This window comes from Sebastes umbrosus, chromosome 2 (genome assembly GCF_015220745.1).
Source record: "Sebastes umbrosus isolate fSebUmb1 chromosome 2, fSebUmb1.pri, whole genome shotgun sequence".
Classification (NCBI taxonomy): domain Eukaryota; kingdom Metazoa; phylum Chordata; class Actinopteri; order Perciformes; family Sebastidae; genus Sebastes; species Sebastes umbrosus.
The window spans coordinates 30,157,287-30,178,033 of NC_051270.1; the positions used below are offsets into that span (position 1 = coordinate 30,157,287).

General features: G+C 39.1%; 2 protein-coding genes and 1 long non-coding RNA gene across 15 annotated transcripts in view; 1 reads left to right on the forward strand and 2 right to left on the reverse strand.

Moving 5' to 3' along the window:
* Positions 1-4,717, forward strand: part of nhsb (Nance-Horan syndrome b (congenital cataracts and dental anomalies)) — a 71,112-nt gene extending 66,395 nt beyond the window's left edge. For all 5 annotated transcript variants that reach the window (XM_037748140.1, XM_037748156.1, XM_037748150.1 and 2 more), the window contains one exon: positions 47-4,717. In XM_037748140.1, the coding sequence (XP_037604068.1) occupies positions 47-677 (631 nt within the window). In that variant the 3' untranslated portion in view covers positions 678-4,717. The remainder of the gene's footprint in view (positions 1-46) is intronic.
* The window catches only part of LOC119475479, a 55,557-nt gene extending 49,040 nt beyond the window's left edge, over positions 1-6,517 (reverse strand). For 2 of the 6 annotated variants that reach the window (XR_005203803.1, XR_005203804.1), the window contains exons 1-2: positions 6,063-6,513; positions 2,292-2,378 (exon numbers count right to left, since the gene is read on the reverse strand). This is a non-coding gene — a long non-coding RNA (uncharacterized LOC119475479). Of the gene's footprint in view, positions 1-2,291; positions 2,379-6,062 lie in introns of all 6 variants that reach the window. The other 4 variants (XR_005203798.1, XR_005203807.1, XR_005203800.1 and 1 more) reach the window with 4 other exon arrangements.
* Positions 6,518-8,642: 2,125 nt separating this feature from the next.
* Positions 8,643-20,747, reverse strand: part of scml2 (Scm polycomb group protein like 2) — a 30,969-nt gene continuing 18,864 nt past the window's right edge. For 3 of the 4 annotated variants that reach the window (XM_037747575.1, XM_037747577.1, XM_037747579.1), the window contains 7 exons: positions 15,879-16,198; positions 15,440-15,572; positions 15,052-15,258; positions 12,986-13,159; positions 12,036-12,251; positions 10,892-11,046; positions 8,643-10,677 (listed from right to left, as the gene is read on the reverse strand). In XM_037747575.1, the coding sequence (XP_037603503.1) occupies positions 10,552-10,677; positions 10,892-11,046; positions 12,036-12,251; positions 12,986-13,159; positions 15,052-15,258; positions 15,440-15,572; positions 15,879-16,198 (1,331 nt within the window). In that variant the 3' untranslated portion in view covers positions 8,643-10,551. The remainder of the gene's footprint in view (positions 10,678-10,891; positions 11,047-12,035; positions 12,252-12,985; positions 13,160-15,051; positions 15,259-15,439; positions 15,573-15,878; positions 16,199-20,747) is intronic. The other variant, XM_037747576.1, reaches the window with a different exon arrangement.

Here is a 20,747-nt window from a genome sequence, read left to right on the forward strand (position 1 = left end):
ACTGTTTAAATCTTAATTAGGATTGTCCTGTTATTTCCTCATTCAGATCCAAGAGAAAGGTCCTGGGCCGTAAAGATTCAGGAGACTTAAACGCGAAGTCTCGTCTCTGCCCTGCAGTACCAGTGACCCCTGTCACCACCGTCATTATCCCGCCAGCCCCTCCTCTCAACATCCCAGCCACCTTAGCCACTGCTGCCGGGTCACAACGAGCCCCTGTGCCAATTTACCGCAGCGCCAAGAAATCCAGCACGTCCAACGAGGAGTTTAAACTCCTGTTGCTGAAGAAAGGTAGCAGGTCTGATTCCAGCTACCGCATGTCAGCCACAGAGATTCTGAAGAGCCCTATCACCCCAAAAAGCCCAGGGGACCCCCTTCAGGAAGGGGCCATTAGACAGGCTGAGGAGCTACACTTTACACTCCAAGAGCCCCACCTTTCTGGTCTGGACCCAATCCAGATACCAGGCCTTTTTCCCAGAGGTCTGAACTCTGAGAGTTTCACCCCCAAAACCCTGCCTATGTCAGCTGCATCTCGACAGGGACGTTCACGGATCCCCCCTGTAGCCAACAGCAGTCGCTACAGTACACGCAGCCGCCTCTACACGGCCCCCATGCAAGCCATTTCCGAAGGGGAGACAGAGAACTCAGATGGGAGCCCCCATGATGACAGATCATCCTAAAACCACCTGATGAGAGATGTCCTCTATTCTTAGCTCTGTCCTACATTTGAAATTGCCCCTTCTACTTTTCTAATCTTGGATAGGTGTGTCATCAAGGCCAACAGCGTAATTCCTCCGACACACAAAATCTGACTGTTGCTGAAATGCACCCAGTTTTGGATCTACTATTCTATTTAAGGGTGTCAGACAGAGTGTTGTGAGATACTGAATCATAAAGGGATGGAAACTTTGAGGATATACCCAAATATTGTACTATCAAAAGAATAGCTCCCTTGTAGTTAAAAGAGCCAGACTTGAGACCTATTTTGATTGAACTGTCTTTTTTAAAAAAAAAATTTAAAAAACAGTCCCAAATGTTTGGTAAATTATAAGAAAAGAAGTTTTGTGGAGTATGGACAAAGTGTGTGTGCATGAACGAGCACATGCAACACCCACTGATATTTCTACTTCTTGTGTTTTGAATGGCGTGGGTGTGCGTGTGTCGCTGAGGAACTGCTTTCATAATAAAATTTAAAATTCTTATGAAATTTAATATTCTTTCAACTATTGGTGCCCAAAGCATTGGCCAGACTTCCCAGAGTCCATCCTCAATATTCCTGCCAATAAGCAAGGGTTGTCTCCTTGTGGAAGTTACTAACAACACAGCACCAACTTATCTATTATATTTCCATCTGCAGACCTGGCATAGAGAGTATATCACACAGAGCCAATCATATATTTCTTCACATTAATTATATCCAAAAAGATAACATGATGCATGTATTTTTGTAAAATTGCGCCTCAGAACATGATGATAGTTTCACCATGTTGCATGACCCTATATGGAAACATCCCCTGGATCCTGGTTTCTGTCGACATTTTTGTGGTTCCTTTGTATTATAATAATAATTAATCTTTCACTGTGAAAGGTTTTAGTGACATTTGTATTACATTGCCAGTGATCTAAATTGATTTGTCTTGGATTTGAGTGTCTAACAAGAAGGAGCAAGGGCTTGCGCCTAGATGGGGCCCATTTGTCAAAGATACAGGCTAATTTTGGACAATCGCACAGTGGCCTTTCTCTACTAGAGGTGGTTGTAAGCAGGGCATTTATAAGTCCCTGCACATATACATGGACCTGCGCCATGTTCCACCAGAATTCAATCACATACTTACTTAATCCCAACCTTGAAATCTAGTATGTTTAGACTGATTAAAGCTTTCCCAGCTGCTGGCCAGTCTTGCTGTGCTGACTTGAAGTGGAAAAGGTGCATTTCAAAGCAGTTTCAAAGATATTTTGAGTGCAGAGACGGTGAAAATGCTTTAGATGGTCCTCAATCGGTTTGACTAGAGGTTAATTTGGAATGCTTTCCAAGAACCAACCTCGCTTTTGCACTTCATGATTCTTCAAGAATATTCCTTGAAAAGAAAATATATCTTATAAATGAAATTGCATATGTATATTTGTACTGAATATAAAAAGTCATATCTATATAAAACAACAAGCAGAAATTTTATAGGGAATCAACCTGAGTGTAGCATAGAAGAACAGGTCTCACTGACAACATCACACATGAATCTTAACAATATACACTGTTCTCCTCTCCTTGTTGCCTCTCCTTCATTTGCACTGACCCAGTAGCATTAGACAGGTGAAAAAGCTCAACCCAGTGGCTGGTGTACACCATTTTGTCTTATCCTCCAAACTTCATATCACAATATCTGAAAGAGAGGAGACAAGAGGAGGAAAGGACTAGCACATACCACCAATATTTAACAGCAAGCAATGCATTCATTGCATTGCTGCAGCCTTTTCTATCCAACACCAGGGCTAGAGTATAACATCTTTCTCATCCTTCCAATAAATGTTACACATGTAGAGCATCCAGTGTGTTACAGAAGCAGACTATCATCAGTGGAAAGTTTGAACTCTCACCTGCCTATCACAGCAAACACAACACACGTACTTCTTACATTCAGAGACCGTACTTCAGTAGAAACCATTCACTGTATTCTGTGAATACCTCAGCAAGCATATTACTGTTTTATTGTAAATGCTACAGATAGATAGATAGATAGCTAGATAGATAGCTAGATAGATAGATAGATAGATAGATAGATAGATGGCAAAACCACAACTGTTTGATACTCAGCGAATCTGAATTGCAGAACTGACACTGTGTAAGATGGAGAGGGTAAAAAGCTGTGAAATGACTATTAGAATTTTACATTCATCATACCCGTATTGCTGAAGCGCACTTGTTCCTGTTCATTGTTTTATTTGTTGTGTTTTCTATCGCATGCAATAAGTAAAGAAAAAAAAAGAAGAAGAAAAGAAAAGGACACCACCATATCATTATTTTTATCTGAGGGATGTCTCCATACCACGAGAAAAGATTTTGTATTTTCCGTTCAAATGTTCAAGTTTAATAGTGTGTTCTATAGATGTACAAACTGTCTGGCTAATTCTGTTCTGTATAGTCGTGATCACAAACAGGGGTTTATCTTGTACTGTATATCTACTCACTGGACAATCATACGTATAAGAGACTGTAAAGAAAATAATGATATAGAATCTGTCGGGATGGAGAATCTGAACACTTCTGGTGCTGGGTCCTAGTCTTGCTGGAGCTGTGGAAGTTGGGAGTGAGAGAAATATCTTCCAGGACAAACTGCTGATTCAGTTTTAAAGTGCATATCTGGACAAGTCGCTTTGGATACAAAATGTATAAATAAAAAAACATAGAAATGGGAAAAAATATATCCATTCATAGACCTAAAAACTTTTTTGATCTGATCAGAAAGTCATTGTCTTTAATTTTGACTCATTGCTGAATCTTTTGATCCCCACAAAACATTATTACTGAATAATTAAAAGAAATGAATCAGTAAAGTTGATACAGTATTACATGAAAAATGCAATGTGACAAAACTAAACTCAAAAGTATTTGACAATTTGTTTAGTGTGATTTTTCCGTACTGTACCTGGCACTGATGCTATGGAGGTATTTCAAGACTGTTTCCTTTATTTGTAAAAGCAGTGGATAGATGATTGACTGACACAATTGGAAAGACAAACTGTGAGGTTGCCATGCAGACTCTCGTTAACATTCATTTAGCCGTCTCAATCCTCAGTCCTCAATAGCTTGGGAACAAAACAAAAATCTATAACTTTTATAGATTCTTGGTCCCAACTTGTTTTCAAATGTCTGCACACAATTTTACGCTAAAGGGAAGTGTGACAACAACCACTGGGTCATTTCTCTCAAAGTGTACAGTATGGAATAACACTAAACAGACTTTAAAATATGTGACAGAGAACTGAAAAAATGCAGACGTTGAAGACACAGTGTAACTATCTATTTAAAAGAGGCTCCATGTTTAAAACTAGCTAGGACTTAACAGATTTGAATCACTTTTGTATTTTTGTATAAACCTGTAAATAAGTTTTTAAAGAAAAAAATGTTTCAAATTCTTTCTTTTGTAAAATAAATCAATAAAATAATAAAAAGAAAAAAGTTTTTTTTTTTTCAAAGTTTACATGATTATTTCCAAGCCTTTGTATATTTTGGAGCTGTGCAACACCTTCAGTCTTGTATTTATTTTTGGGGGAGGGCGGGGGGTTACAACATTGTGAAAATACCATTATTCTATATCTAATTCATTTTAACAGCTCATCAGGCTGCTTAGTAACTGTGCATAGAAAAAAAGCCAATAAATGTGATTGCGTTGAAACGGAAGGCCTTTTGTGTGACACTTTATTTCCTCCCCATCAGAACAAAGTGCACTGAGAGAATCTCACCACTAGATGACAGTGTTTTAATGTTGTCCAGTTTCAGTCTCAACTACAGGATTTCTCCTTGAACTGGAGCTATTGGTCACATTCAGTCTACAAACTAAGGATCCAAAATGTGACTAAATACAAACCAGATTCACTCTGATTGAATTGACAAATACTGCCAACAGAACCCCCTGTTTCTCGTAAAGTTATTACTTTATTCTTGTAATATTATGACTTTGTTTCTTGTAAAGTAATGACTTTATTCTCGTAATATTACGACTTTTTTTCTTGTAAAGTAATGACTTTATTCTCGTAATATTACGACTTTTTTTTTCTTGAAATAGTATGACTTTATTCTCATTAAATTACAACTTTTTTTCTCGTAATATTATGACTTTATTCTCGAAATCTCAGATTTTTCCTCCCTCAATATGGCCCTAATACTCCTGTCGTATACTTGAGACTTGGCTCACTAAAAACTAAAAATGAGAGGAAACAAACAAAACTTAAGTTTTGAGATTTAAAAAAAAAAAATATTTGGCAGGCTTTGAATAATTAATTAGCATTAAATTGACTTAAAGGGGTCAGCAATATTGTGGATTTTTTAAAAAATGAGTGGAAATGAATAACTGTTTTTTGTTTACATTTTCAATTTGATTCATCAAATGTTGTCGGTCTAATGTACGACGCCATATTAAGGAAAAAAAATAAATCTGAGATTTCGTGAATAAAGTCATAATATTACAAGAATAAAGTCAGAAGTTTACGAGAAAAAAAGTCGTAATATTATGAGAATAAAGTCAGAAGTTTTTAAAGTAGTAATTTTACGTGTTATTTTCTTTTTTCTCGTAATATTACGACTTTATTCTCGTAAACTTCTGACTTTATTCTGGTAATAATATGACTTTATTCTGTAAATCTCAGATGTTTTTTCCCTCAATGTGGCCCTAATACTCCGTAGTACATTTGCACTGTGTCCCTCCCTGCATTAGACTTATATTCTATATACTTAGACTATAAACTGTTACCTTCATCACAATGATCAAACGTTTTGCGGCTCCAGACAGACAGATTGTTTTTTATTTTTTTGCCTGATATGGCTCTTTTGATAGTAAAGGTTGCTGACCTCTGGAGTAGGGGCATGAGAGACTTACTTTGACAAGGAGACTTAACTAGCCTTGGTAGTTTGACAAAGAAAAAGCTTAACTCAAGGTCCATTTAGTTTTTCCCGGAGCTTTCAACTACGTCTTGCGGTCTTCCTTCGCTCACTGAAGTTTCACACTTATGATTATGTGAAGAAAACTAAGCTTGTTGACAATTGAGCAAACTACACCCAGTTGAATTAAACTCCGGAAAAAGCTAGTAAATAGACCATAAATTAAGATTAACATTATTTATTTTATTTTATTTTTTCAGTAAAATTGAAATTTTCAAAGAAATAATGAATTTTAAACACCTTTGCTTGCTTGTCGCTGAGTTCTCAGGCTGTCATGGTAACGGTAACCATTGGCAGCCGTCTCCTAGGCTACGAGTTAGCCTAACTGACCAACTAGCAAGCTAACTCGCTAACTAACAAGCTAATGTCCATGTTTAAGGGCTTGTTGTTGTGTGTGAATTAAACTTACTCTGGTAGAAGCTTAAAACCTGGGGATGAGGACCGATGTCTTTGAAACCGCTCACCGCTCTCCATTTTTTTACGTGAACACGCCGAAACATGACGCTAGCAGTTAGCATGGACGGCCGTTAGCCTTGAACTCCAGGTGCCCCCCGTAACTAGCTCGACTGTCACATCAACTAATGACAGAAGTTCCTAGTTCCTCAATAGTGGAATAGTGGAAAATTGTATCCATCATTCTCTTTTAAGACATCGTCTTTTTATCCATTACCCTATTAAACACCACCATTTTAGCATCATTCTTTTACTTCTATCTATCTACCTATTTCTATTTATTTTACTTTATTTAATCTTATTCTTTTTAATCTTTCCTTAATTTGATTTGCACCCTGACTGACAGCCAGCCACCCCCCTACCCCTCACCCCTCTCAAGCAGCAAACACTGTACACAGTCACATGATATTGATCTTGCCCAGTTATGTTGGCTTTTTAAAAAAAAAAAATCTTTATTTGTTTGTTTATTGGTTTGTTGGTTTATTTATTTATTTTTATTTTTTATTTCTTTAATTTATTTTTCTCTCCATTTTGTTTTATCCATATTTCATTTTATTTTATTTTGCTATGAGGAAAAGGAAGGGGAAAAAAGAAAAAGAGGAAATATATATCTATATATCTCTCTCTATATATATAGATATAGATATATATCTATATCTATATATATATGGAAAAAGAAAAAAACAAGAAAAGAAAAAAAAAAGAAAAAACCTCCCCAACTGGCCGGGGCCATGCGGCCTCAGCACCAACTGGGCTCCTACTCCGTCTCCTCTCTCCTCCCTCCAATGATTGCCTATGGATAGAAAAGGGCATAAGCCCTGAGCTATCAAACCAGGCTCACAAATTTACGATCTACGATCCATAATAGTCAGCAGATTGTCAAAAATATCTCGATTTTATGAGACAGTCATCAAAATTCTACCACACCAGCAGTGGCGCAAAGTAACTAAGTACATTCACTCATGTCCTGCACTTAAGTACAATTTTGATGTTCCTGTAACATTACTTGAGTATTTCCTTGTTTTGCTACTTTATACTTCAAACGTTACTCCACTACATTTCAGAGGCAAATTCTTTTTACTCCAGTACATTTATTTGATAACTTTAGCTAGTCTACTTTGCAGATTCAGATACAAAATATAACCAATAAGTAAATTATTATGTATTATTATAGGTTAAGGCAACATAGAACTTTCTTGATCCCTGGGGAGAAATTGACAAGCTATACCCAGCAGTATATAAAGTACATTAAAATTAGCCTCAGCTTTACCAGCTGCAACAATCAACAATAATCAAATTATGATATACATTATTCTGAAATGGTCTGTTCTGCATAATGATTACTTCTACTTTAAGTACCTTAAGTCTATTTTGATGCTCTTACTTTTGTTCTTTTACTTCAGTAAAATTTTGCATGCATGACTTGTAGTTGTAACTGAGTATTTCTACACTGTAGTATTGCTACTTATACTTACAGATAAGAGAGTACTTCTTACACCACTGGATACCAACCATATTTATGATCTCGTCTCAGATTTATCTTTAGTGAAAGCTATTTTATCCAAGGGTATTGTTTACACTTAATTTAACCCAGACAGGACTAATATGACTAAAATCTGATACTCATTCACAAGGACTTGAGTCCACAGTCATCACATATTTTCAGAGAGTAAATTGAGCAGTAGAGTGCCCGTTTTTGAACCATTACCGGTTCATATTAAATCGATAGGCCTCATAGCAGGGAGCTGGTTTCCTTAAAGCTACACATACTATTTATTTAATGTTGTTTATCACATAAATAATTGTAAGCATGTGGTGGGATAATAGAGCTTTCAACCGGGAGCACTGTGCTGAGCTTGAAGCTAGTTTCACAACAACATACCGTATATCATTTGTAAAGAATCTGAAAGATGAGTCATAATTAGCCTGGTTATTCTGAGTGCTGCTGGGGAGCCATTTGAACTGGCTGATCTTTCGAACAATGATTCCTATTGGACTGTCACTTTCCTTAAGTAAGACATCCATGATCCTTTGACCCCTCCCAACCCCCATACCCTCCGGACACACACACACACACACACAGCCCACCAAAAACGAAAAGGAAATGGACCTCTGCCAGTTCTCTTGAATGTTTCTTCTTTTGAATTTATGTAGTAATTTCTTTTACCCCTTATAACCCTTTTTCTCTCCTTGTCCCCCAATTATGTTTTCACTGTGGGAATCAAGTCAACTTGATGAAAACTGATCGGCTCTTGAGATGATTCACAACACGGGAACAGAAAAATGCTTTCATGCCACACATAATTCTATTATTTCTTCAGACTTTCATCTATTTTTTTCCCCTCATGAATTACTGGATACTTTTTCCTATTCAGGACTCTAAAAATAAAACAAGGAATAAAAACCTCTTTGGTTATAACTCAAACATATGCAACTAAAGATGATGGGTTACAAGATAAGGGGTTAAAAGTCTAAAAGAAACCACTCGACTGGGCTATACCACGGTGGCCTTGTGCTGCAGTCTCAAATATTTATATGATGTAAACACATGTTTAATTGTGTGAATGCATATCAAACATATTCAAACATTTTTTGTTGAACTTACAGTAAAAAGTTGTATATATACACATGAAAGGCAGCGGACACAGCGATACATGAAAAGGCATACAAAATATACATAGTTGGTTATTGTGCAGTCCCTCTATGTCGTAGTAATCAACACAAAATGCTAGTGATGTAAAACATCTGCTACAAAACAACCCCTACTAAAACCTGAGTTTCACATTAAAGCAAGACGGTTTCAAGTATCAACTTGTTACCACTACAGGAGAGCAACAGTGTGAAATGCAGCTACAACACACATGATTTGGTTCGAAAATGGTTCTGAAATGTTCAGAAAATTAGTATTTCTGCCATCGAAAAACAGATAAATACTTTGAGACATGTGAATAATTACTCAGACACAGCATCGACCTGTAGGTAGTTATCAGATGGTGCACACAAAAACTATTTCAGGCAGGAGAAAAATGTGATTACACTTACGCTTGATACAGGTTGATACACTTTGTTACAGTACAAAATGATATCAAAAAACAACCTTTTGGCTTGACTTTATACAAAACAGTTTCCCCATCATGCACTCTCTCAGGAGCACTTTAACGGTCTGTACAGCACTCAAACTAGACAGTTAATGGCCCTGTCTTTATTTTAATGTCAATACTTAACAATAGTATTCCAGTCATTTTATGTGTATATCTCGTGTGTGTTTGATAGTATGACTGTCAAAGCATCATACAATCATGCAGCCACATCAGGGCTCAAGTTAAAACTGATCAGCTTGAATGTCTTTCAGCACACGAAACAGACACAAAAGAGAAGTAGCTCTTCAGTAACTGATTTTTAAGATTTTCTTCCAAACTTCCAGACATTTAGTGGTGCCCACTCTGTTCATTTATGACCTTTGACAAAAAAAAAGTGTTTGAGGAGAGGAATCATTCACATTATGATTGACTTCAGGGAACAAGACGATTTCTCCAACATCTTGGACTGAAACTCTTCAACACTTCTCATTCACGAAGCTGTGAACGTACCTGTTAGTAGTAATGCTCATGACTTCATACATTCACTGCATAAACTACATTTGACAGCCTGTAGAAATGACCATTCAGAAAACTTTATTGCATTGTGAGAAATGATGCAGCGAGACGTTCACTGCCAGTACCTGAACTAAGTGGAGAGCATCCATCCTGAAATTCTGACCAGGGAACAAATACTTTATAAGATAAAGCTGCAAATCTAACAGAACGTCTGGTAAATTAAAAGTTTGATCAAATATGGCCTCCAGTTGTTCATAATAAGGCAAAAAGACACAACATTAACAAATGCTGAGATGTTTCATACTAATTACACTGATGGAAATTATGAATTAATGTACTGTGCATCTGTTTTAATGTGAACGTAAACTGCAGTCTGTATAGTATATAAAAATAAAGGTGTTCAGATCAGGGCCGTAGCCAGGATTTTAGAAATACTGAGGTCATAAGTCCCCTGATGCACACCATGCCATCCTCAACAATTACCATTATACTTTCTATTTTTGTCTAAATGCTGTTTCAAACCCCACAGACAATGCCCAGAATAAAATACTATTGATTGATTGATTTGTTTGCCAAAAAGTAGTTAAATTTAAAGAGCTTGATTCTAAAAATACTGGAATCAGTTCCTAAAATGACCATCATGTGTAAAGTTGTATCTGTAAACTCCCTGCAGGTTGCTAATTCACAAAAGAATAAATAAATACAGCGGACTTGACCTCAGTGACTTCACTTGTAGCTACGACCCTGGTTCAGCTGGGTTTATACTGCACTACATCCCTGTAGGATAATACGTGTTAGTGTGTGTGTGTGTGTTTGGTTGCCAGTGAGAAAAGAGAGTGCCTTCCTCCTCTATTGTTTGGTCTGTTTCAGCCTCTCGATGTGATGACAGAGTTTGAGCGCCGGGCCAAGCTTCAGTCCCATGTACTTCATAATGACATCACTGCGCAGCAGCATCAGAGCTCTGCCATCAATCTCCTGCAGAGAGAGGAGCACGTTGTCAGCAGGCGGGCACATTACAAACGCTTCGTCTCGGAACAATTCCATCAAAATGACGATGACTTGATTAAGGCGTTGAATGGTGGAAATTCCAGTTTGATTTGCATTGAGCATGGAGACTAACAGCTCTGGGAGAGTTTATTTAATAATTAAACGGGACAAAAAAGACGGTTGATATAAATTATATACTCACATGTTTCCTGAACAGTTCGACATGAGGGCCGAGAGTTTGGGGGTCGGCCTCTTGGACAAACCGCATGACATCATCGACTGACCAGGAAGAGGCGTCGCTTCCTACACCCTCCTTGTCTTGTTTCACGTGGTCGGGGCCTGTTGTTGAGCTAGCTGCTGTAGAGGGGAAGTGTGTGCAAGAGAAAGGAAAACTAAGTCAAACAAATACCCATATCAAATATTATACCTTCTTCTTATGATTTTATTTATCAGTGTTACAGTCAGATGTTAATGAGGCTTTGGGTCAAACATATCTTAAAATTTTGTAAAAATTTAGACCAAATTTAGACGATTGGAGGGGGAAATCCGATGGAAAAGCTTTTGCAGCTTAAACCTCAAAAATTGATCATTTGCTTAGTGATCGGTCAATTGGAGGGTGATGGACTGTTAGGGGAGGGGATCACCATCCTCTTCTTGAATTCTTCATAATTTAAAATAATACAATCTTAAAGGGACTGTATGTAAGTTTTTACACGTATAAATGTGTTTTAATTGTTTTTTATTTACAATGTGTGAACAGGTTGTAACCTAAACTGAAAGATGAGAGCCTGTGCGACTTTCTGGGTTTCCTCTATCAGCCTGTAGGCTGCTTTCAATGTGAAGAATGCAGGCTGTTTTTTCAGGAAAATCCAACAGATGGGACGTCATGCTTGCTCACAAGTGCCTTTAATTTCAGCTCCGCTTAAAGGGCTAAGTGTGCAACTACAGCTAACGGTCGGTTAGAAATGGAGTCCCCTAACGCCAACAAATGACCAGACTCCAACACAAACTCCATGGAAGCACAAAAAAACAGGAGACCAAAACTATGGTGTTACTGGTGAAATTTATAGTGATATTGTGGTTTTAGTTGTCAATCATGCCTCACTGTTTTGACCGAAGTCTGCTCACGTCTATGTAGTGCGACCACAAGCAACAAGACGCTGACTATCGTTGACTTAACAGCCACAGGTGTCACTGTTAACAAGCAATTTCTGATTCTTACATTTAGTCCCTTTAAGGATATTTGCCAGTGTTAAGTGTATGCATGTTTATATGTATGTATTTCATAGTTCATAAATAACATTTCAACAACAATTAGATCTGTGTGTGTGTGTATTTAACCCTACCCTCCACTCGTCTGGGTGGACACATCTGGCCAAGTTCAGTTGGGTTGGAGCTGACGCGTCGTAGGGCTGGCGGCGTCTGTGTGTGTCCAGGGTAATATGGCCGCTCCTTCTTTGCTGCTCTGAAGTCCGATGCGGTGTGAGGAGGGCGGGTGGTGGGAGTGGGGTCCTTTGTGGAATCGTCATTGGACAGGCCGTTCTCAGGGTGGGACAGTGGTTCTGTTTCAAGAAACGGTGAGAGAGATGAACACAAATAGAAAACAGAAAGATGCTGCACTGCACTGAACTACGCACGCAGTCATAAAGTGACGGACATATGTTGGAAGACTCTGGAGGAAATTGATTCAGATGGAAATGTCTGATGTTCATGAATAATGAAAATAAGAGGCTTCAAGTGAAAAGCAATTAGTGTTCATACCTCTGATAATGTTGCACAATTCTCTAGACTTGTTATCTTATTAATAGAAATAGAACTTGTATCTACATCTAGATTTAATTCTGCATCTAAATACACCAGTTCATGAGAAAGTATGGAACATTTAGCAATGTTGAAATTTTTTTTTTTAATTCCTGGATCCACAAATCAATTTAGATCCATACAAAAAATGAACCACTTCGTTGTGGGACCATGGTCTGACTTTCTACAAAATTCTGTCTTTGACATTAAAAAAAATCCTGAGAGCTTTATTTGTTAAATGCTAAAAATAATGTTTTATCTTTGTTGGTTTTCAGATAGACTGATGAAAGAACAACATGATGCAAGAGTACATTATAAAACAGGCTAGTGGAACAGAGGTGGGACCAGAGTTTTACAATCATTTTTATTTTGTCGCCGTAGACATCATTTAATTTGTTTCATGCTCATAGTAAGTGAGCCCACGGCTAATTCCTCTTTGAATGATATGCTCTCCACTTCCTCCCGTTACAGTTACTCCGTCCACACGTTGACCCACCTGACTTGGTCCTGTTGTAGAAGCGTGTGTTGGTGTTGAAGGGGCTGAATGGCTGCGAGCTGAACAGGCTGTCACTCTCCAGATGTAGGCACATGTTCTCCAGGAACCGCAGCACAGACGACGTACTAGAGGCGGAGGGAAGCTTCACGTAGCGAATACCATGCTCTGACCGCACTAGGGGATACAACACAAACAGCTATAAATCTGTGTGTTCGAACGCACGCACACACACACATGCACGCACGCACGCACGCACACACTGTATGCATTCACAGCTTAAGAAAAACAGCAGATGGTTTAGGGTTACCACCCTCCCTTTATAAACACAAACCCATCTTTTTTACCCCATCCCACACTGCACTACACACCACCCCCACCCCCACACCCAAGCCAAGCCTGCACAAATTCACAAATTAAACCCCCCTCCTCACCCAACCTCACCCACAGCCTTCCCAATCCGGCCCCCCCAAGGGAGACCCAATCCCAGCATCCCAAACCAGGTTAGACGCACATGTCATTTCTGATTACAGACACAGTGCTCACATCAGCTGCTGCCACAGGCACTGTCTTTTATTCCTCCTTTCTTTCTCCTCACACACACACACATGCAACATTCATGACCCATGAGTGTGTGCTTAAACCAATTTCACCTGGCTGATTGCCTATCCAGGCTTTATGGTGCTAGGAATACATTAGAATTTATCTGGCAATGCTTTTCAAAAAGTGACTTTTAAAGGAATAGTTCAATATTTGCTTCCTTGCCAAGAGTTAGATGAGAAGATTGACTCTTTGTCTGTGTGGCAAATATGAGGCTGCTAGCAGCTGGTTAGCTTAGCTTAGCATAAAGACTGGGAACAGGTGGAAACAGCTAGCCTGTTTAGCTCTGTCCAGCTCTGACCAGCACCTCTAAAACTGGCTAATTGACACAGTATATCTCATTTGTTTAACCTGTACAAAAAAATAGGTGTAATTGATAATTCAGACTATTTCTTGGCCAGGACCAGTTGCCAGGCAACTGACTTCAGGAAGTTTCTGCTCAAGGCCAATAAATAGTCCAACACATATCCCATTGTAATATGGCAAATTATCATTTCTACACTTTGTTTTTTTAAAGATTAAAGAGACAAATGGGGATGTCAACGGTTAATCGTTAATCGGTTAACCACCGAGAACATTTTTGACCGGTTACGCATGTCAGTCTATAGGTTAATTAATTTACAGTCTGTATGTAAATTCAACCAATTGATCATTTCAGACAGGAGGCACTGCGTCCAACTGTGTCGCTCTCAGAGCGAATTACACAGCAGGCGAGAAAGCAGACAAATAAGTATTCAAATCAAGAATGGATGAGTCGTGAGCGGCTCTTCTAAATAGCCTTTAGAGAGGCCACTGATCAAACTATTTCAAACAAATATCAACTGATAACGATCAGTGGCCGATCAATCGGCGTACCCTTAAATGACCTGATCAAAATGGGGTAATAATGGGTGTCTGGCTATCGAAAGCAAAATGAACCGAAACTGACATACCTAGTTAGGGCACAAAACACATGGGCAAAAATGCCCTGAGCAGCGAGTCATTGGTTAAATTCCCAGCTGGCTGGACCCTAACGCTGCATGTCATTCCCTTACTCTCTTTCCCCACATGTTTTGTCCCTCTCCACTGTCGCTGTCAAATAAAAGGCATTAAATGTCCAAAACATATTTTTTAAAAATGTTATGCCAAGCTAAGCTACATTACAACTCTTGGCAAGAAGTGCTGCATTATTCCAGTGTATTTATGTGGTCTAACATCCACTGGAGTAGTGTTGAAACAATGTGTTGATTAACAAACAAATTTAAATTATTTTGTGAGCAGTTTAATTTTTAAAGCAAAATGTCCAACATGTGTTGATGCGCTTCTCAAATGTGAGGATTTGCTACTTTTATCTGTTTTATATCATTTCATACTGACTACATATGAGTTTTGCACTTGTTTTGTCAGTCAGACAAAACAAGTGATTTGAAGACTTCACCTTGTTTGTTATTCTTTCAGAGGAAATATCCTGTGGTGTTCACTGCATTTACCTCTGATGACCTCTCCTCCTGTGTGGGACTGGCTCTGTAGGAACGACAGCATCACGGAGGGCTGGTACGTACAGTCCACGCAGGCCTGAACAGCCTGCTGAAGCACTGCGTTGACTGGAGCTGGACCAAAGTGGTCCGGGAGCTGCTGCACTAGTTTTCTGTCTAGATGCGGACCATACACACCGTGCTTGTTCACATAGACACACACTGAAACGACACAAAGAGAAGGAAAACATTGGTGAAAATGTACCAATCTAAACATTGATGCATTATTTCCGTCGACTGTTAAATCAAGCAAGAATTCAACACCACAGTCGCTGAAACCGACCATATATACATGAGTACACATTCAGGCATCAGACTCAGTCGTATCTGTTATCCAGTTTACCTGTGCACACTACATTTGAGCTGTTGCTATGGTTGTTGTTGTCTGCTGAGACATGTCCGGAGCTCAGTCTGGTCTCTGGAGGTGGAACTGTAACTGCTGGTGTCCCCGGGGACTGCACCACCGGAGGCTTCTTCTGGAGCGAAAAACAAACAAATCCTTCCTCATTAACTGTCTGTAACCTACAAAGACTGTTAGTTAATGATTTATTAGAGGTGTATTTTAACTCTTTCACTGCAGCACACACAGTAGCTTCTAAAGCAAAGCTGTTCTCCTCATTTATTGTGAATAAACATCTGCAAACTCCTCCCTCCCTTAAACGGTCTACCTCTGACCTTGTCTCCTCTTTGTCAAAATCATTTCTGCCATAATACATATAAACATGAAATGACAGGGTCGCTGGACCGCAGTATAACAGATTACAACTCCTGTGACATCTCACCTTGATCTTAGGCTTGGGCCCTCTCTTCTTGTGTGGTCTGGGGGCCAGTAGAGCCTCAGAGCTCGTTCTGGCAGGGCTCTGTGATGCTCCATTTACTGCCGCTGCCGCCGCAGCCTCGGCCGCTGCCTTCAACAAAGCAATAGTCTGGGATTTGGGACGACGACCTCGGACACCCTTGCGCACAGGGAGGGGTGGCAAGGGGTTGGGTAGTCGGTATGAGGTCTGCATGGAGGAGGAGGAGGAGTTGGAAGTGGAGCGACGTACAGCGAGGGAGTTTGAGGTGGAAGAAACGGGAGCGAGGAGCGCACCAGGGAGGGTAACTAGAAAAAAATGGGAAATGGGAGAGACAGACAGAATGGGAAAGATGAAAAATATATATTGTTATTGTTATTCTTCTTGTAATCCACATGTTAGATTGCATTTCACTAAAAAATGATCAGAGAGGATCATAACACAACATTAATTTGGACATTTTAAAGTAAACAAATTCTAAATCTGCAACACAAAATGTCATCGTGCAAGCACACAGAATTCGATTTGCCCTCTGTCCACACACAGAGGCTTCAAACAAAGACATATGCAGAGAATCAACTTTGACTGAGGCGAGGCATGGTCTGCATTATTATTAAATGTCATAATTACACCCTAAAGACAGCATTTACAGTGTTGGCCCAGTCTTTCCAAAAAAAATGAAGAAGACATTTGTAAAGAAAGACAAAATACGGGGGGGGAAATGAGTAACTGAGTGGTCCTGCAGGAGATTTGTTTTGATTTTTCGGAGTCCTCTGAGAATGGCAGGCCCTTTGTATTTAGCCCCTCCCCACGCTGAAATCAGAGTCAAAAGTCACGAACCCTTAGAGACCCGCATGCTAGACGATTCCTAAGCAACACAACAAAAATAGTGATTATGCTGATAAGATTTTAACTCTATTCCATATACAGCACTAGATATTGGATTGAGGCTGATGTCAATTAGTAGTTTAAAAAAATCTGATAACAATATATCTGCTATATCAGCTTTTTTAACATATACACATAACATAAAATAAGGATCCTTTGAATTTGGTTGTTAAAAAGAGTTGTGAGCTGGATCATTGGGAGCAAGTATAACTGTACATTTTAATCAGTAAACTTTAAATGAATAGGTAAGGATACAATAAAATATATTTAAGTTGAGATAGGAAATCTATACAGGTCTATAATAAACATTAAATGAAGCCTGTGTGGTGTGAGCAAGCCTTTATTAAGAATGATTTTGTGATGGATAAAATAGCCTGTTAATCATCTTTATGTAATTAAGCTACCAGAGAGCTTTTTAAACCACTATTTATGTCAACAGATGGACTCTGGCACTGTACTGATATTTCCTATTACTCATCAGCTGATCTACACACAGACACTCATATTGGAGTTTATGTTGACAGATGTATTGTGAAGATATTAGAAATAGAAGAGGAATATTAGAAATACCACACTGGCCTATTTATAAATTTAAACAGCTAACTTATCTGAGTGTTTTCAAATAATAGGTGCTATTGTTGAATGAAACGGGGGTTTAGATGTGTGAGTTTTATAGTTTGTTGTGCTGAATGTGGCGACACATTTTTTGCATGAAAATTGTCAAATTTAAAACATCCGATGGTGGATGAATACTTCGTCAATCGGCCGGTATTATTAAACCTGGCTGGTATATCAGTCAAACTCATAGATCAGACTCTCTAGAGTACACTGGTGTTTTGGGGTGCTGATCATGTAATAATAATATCCCAGGTTCAAGTCTGGCTTTGCTGCATGCCATACCTCCTCCTACTTCTGTTCACTATCGAAATAAATGAAAAAAAAATGCCCCAAACAATTCTCGCAACCTGCTAGAAGCACTCCATGTATCTCAGACATCCTCCAACTTAAAAGTATTTCTTGAAGAAAGAAATATTACAAAATGCCAATCAGCTTAGGCGTTGAAATTGAAGGAAAGTGACAATGAAGTGAGAAAAAAGAAAAAAGAAAATAGCTATTGTTAGAAAGAAAAAAAGCAGTGACTCCACCACCCCCTTCAGTCTTCATTAGCCCTGGGCATGACTCCGTGATATGATCACATTATCATCATAGTGGATGTGTGAAAGAAAGAGGGCACAAATGAGATGAAAGAGAAAGAAATGGCGGAAAAGCGAAAGATAACAATCTCCTATTTCAATACAAACGTATTGCTTGGTGAGAGCCGGGGACTGAGAGTGCATGTGGAGGCTCTCATGGGGCCGAGGCTTTCATTAGAGCCTCCTTGACTGACGCGATATGGAGAGACTATGGAAGGTTTACAGTATTCTCTGAGGGGCCAGCCGGGGCACCCTGAAAGCTGCTTAATTGGGAAATGAGTGAAAGTGGGCGTAGAATAGAGCAGTGTTTTGTTTCAGAGGGCGAGGTCTCACTCGCTCACCAGGAGTGGTCACACAAAGCGTGTTCACAGAGGAACAGAAATACCAACCTGCACGCACAGTGGCACGCTTATTCACACTGAGCTGGAAGCCATAAGCCCTACAAAGGCAGATCAAAATTTGTTTGCAGGGTACCAATCAGTATCAGCGGGATTTAATTCACCATGGGAAATCTGAGTTGGGGGGCTTCTCTGATCTTTCCCCGTTGTAAAAAAAAAGAAAATCTAATCCATTCACATTATGTGACAGACACCAAAGCAACACGTGCCGTTTCCACACTGGCGATTAATGTCACATTCTACCGTATATTAGTTTAAAAAGTCTAATCACCTCTGCATTTATTACTACAACTTTCAAAGAAAATCGGCTTATAAATACATTTCATTCCAGACTGGCTGACAGCATCATATATATTCTGTATCTGCTTCTTCAAGCTCTTCATCGAAGCAATACGATATTTACCCTGAGAGAAATACTCCAACCCAGGACTCTGTGTTTTATGGCTGCACTATTTCATCAAATGGATACATTCTAAATGTCTTGTGCATCATTTTATACAAGATTTCCCCCAAAATATAGCCTGACATATTTATCTATCTATGGAAACTTTCTCCACTTAAATTAAAACCCTGTCAGTTTGAGCAATGTTTGGCTACACAGACGTCATGACTGAACCACAACTGGAAAGCTGCTTGTACAAAAGGGTTATAAAAGGTTAATTTTGCTGCAATTTCAGCTCCTTAACTCCATGTCATGTATACTTTTACAGACTATTTTCAAATGCATGATATTAGTGCTGAAACTAACTCATACCACCATTGTATATATGTTCTTCCTGTTTCGTTTCCTTTCATTTCTGTACTGTATGAAAAATCAGTAGTAACCAATGGCTGCCTGGTGTGTCAGAAAACACAGCAGTACGGTTTGCAAAAATGGTTAGATGTCATGTAAAATGTGATTTGTAGTAAACTGGCTAAAATATGCAAAACCATTAAGGAAACAAGTGTGTGATATTGTATAAATCTGCAACAAATAAACTACAAAAACAAATAAGCTACAAAAAAATTATTATTAGTCCTCACAAAAAGTACATTTTTGTTTCGAGCATGGCATCCCTAGCATGCATACGGTGCAACACAACAGACATATGGTACTGATCATGACTATATAATTCCAAGTCGACCCGTTGACCCGTGTAAGCCACAGCCCGAGGAAACGTGTGCACGTGCGAGAGTGTGTGTGAGCGTACGTGCACGCATGAGAACGGGGCCACTGAGAAGTGTGTCTGCTGTCTGGGGGGGTGGGGGGAGGGGCTCCACAGAGTTGCCTCTCATCTAATTACAACTACCCCCCCCCCGCTCCTCCCCGCTCCACACACCCACCCTCACAGCAAACAGTCCATTCAGCCACATGCACAGACACACACACACACACACACACACGGGATGTTCCTTCAAGTGAATCTGAAGCCGTATGAACTCACTCATGAACTACAGATTCAGGTGTATGTGTGTGTGTGTGTGTGTGTGTGTGTGTGTGTGTGTGTGCGTGTGTGCGTGTGTGTGACTGTGTGCAGACAGCAGAGAGGGAGAAGTAACTTAAATAGCTTCAGGGCACAAAGTACAGTATAAACACAACTATGTTTTCCTGCACAGACTCTGCAGCATGGCACACCAGCTTTTTCAGCAACAACAACAAAAAAATCACTACTGTTCTACTGTGACTTGTGTGGATGTTCACTTCTGAGCTGATCGGATAAGTTCACGTAATAAAAAAAAAACGAGTGCATAAAATACTGAAAGTATTTGATATCCTCCACTAATCCTTGCCTGAGCCTTTTGCAAACTAATTCCTGATGCTGTTACACACACACACAAAACACATGATCAAAAACACATGGAGCTCCAAACATAATTGCAGCCAACAATACTGTTAAATCTGCAGACTTTGAGTCTTTCTGACTAGCACAAGCCACTAGTCTCTTACAATGAATTTGACTTGACTGCAAGTCATTCCAAAAGTCTTCATTCTAAACAAAGAAAACAGTGTCAAACTACAGCTTTAATCATTAACGCCAGGGCTGCGACACACGTGAGATGACATGCAACTTCCATTTCAACAGCAGATTGAGCTTTCACTTCCCTTTTTTTTATGTTTTATGCAGACAATAACACAAAAGCAAGTATGAGTAACTCTAAACAAGCAATAATTTCCAAGACACAACTACTACTTTCTGAAATGAGCGGATTACAGGAAATAAATCTCCCATATTATTTTTTTTAAAAAAAGAGAGAAAAAAAAGGAACATAGATAATTCCACAAAAATATAGTCTCATGAAGCATGTTATTGCTACATAATTGTGCCTGCGCTTCCCTTCAATACACTGCATCTGGTAGATCTAGTCATGAAACATCCTTTAAAACACAATCAGGGGGG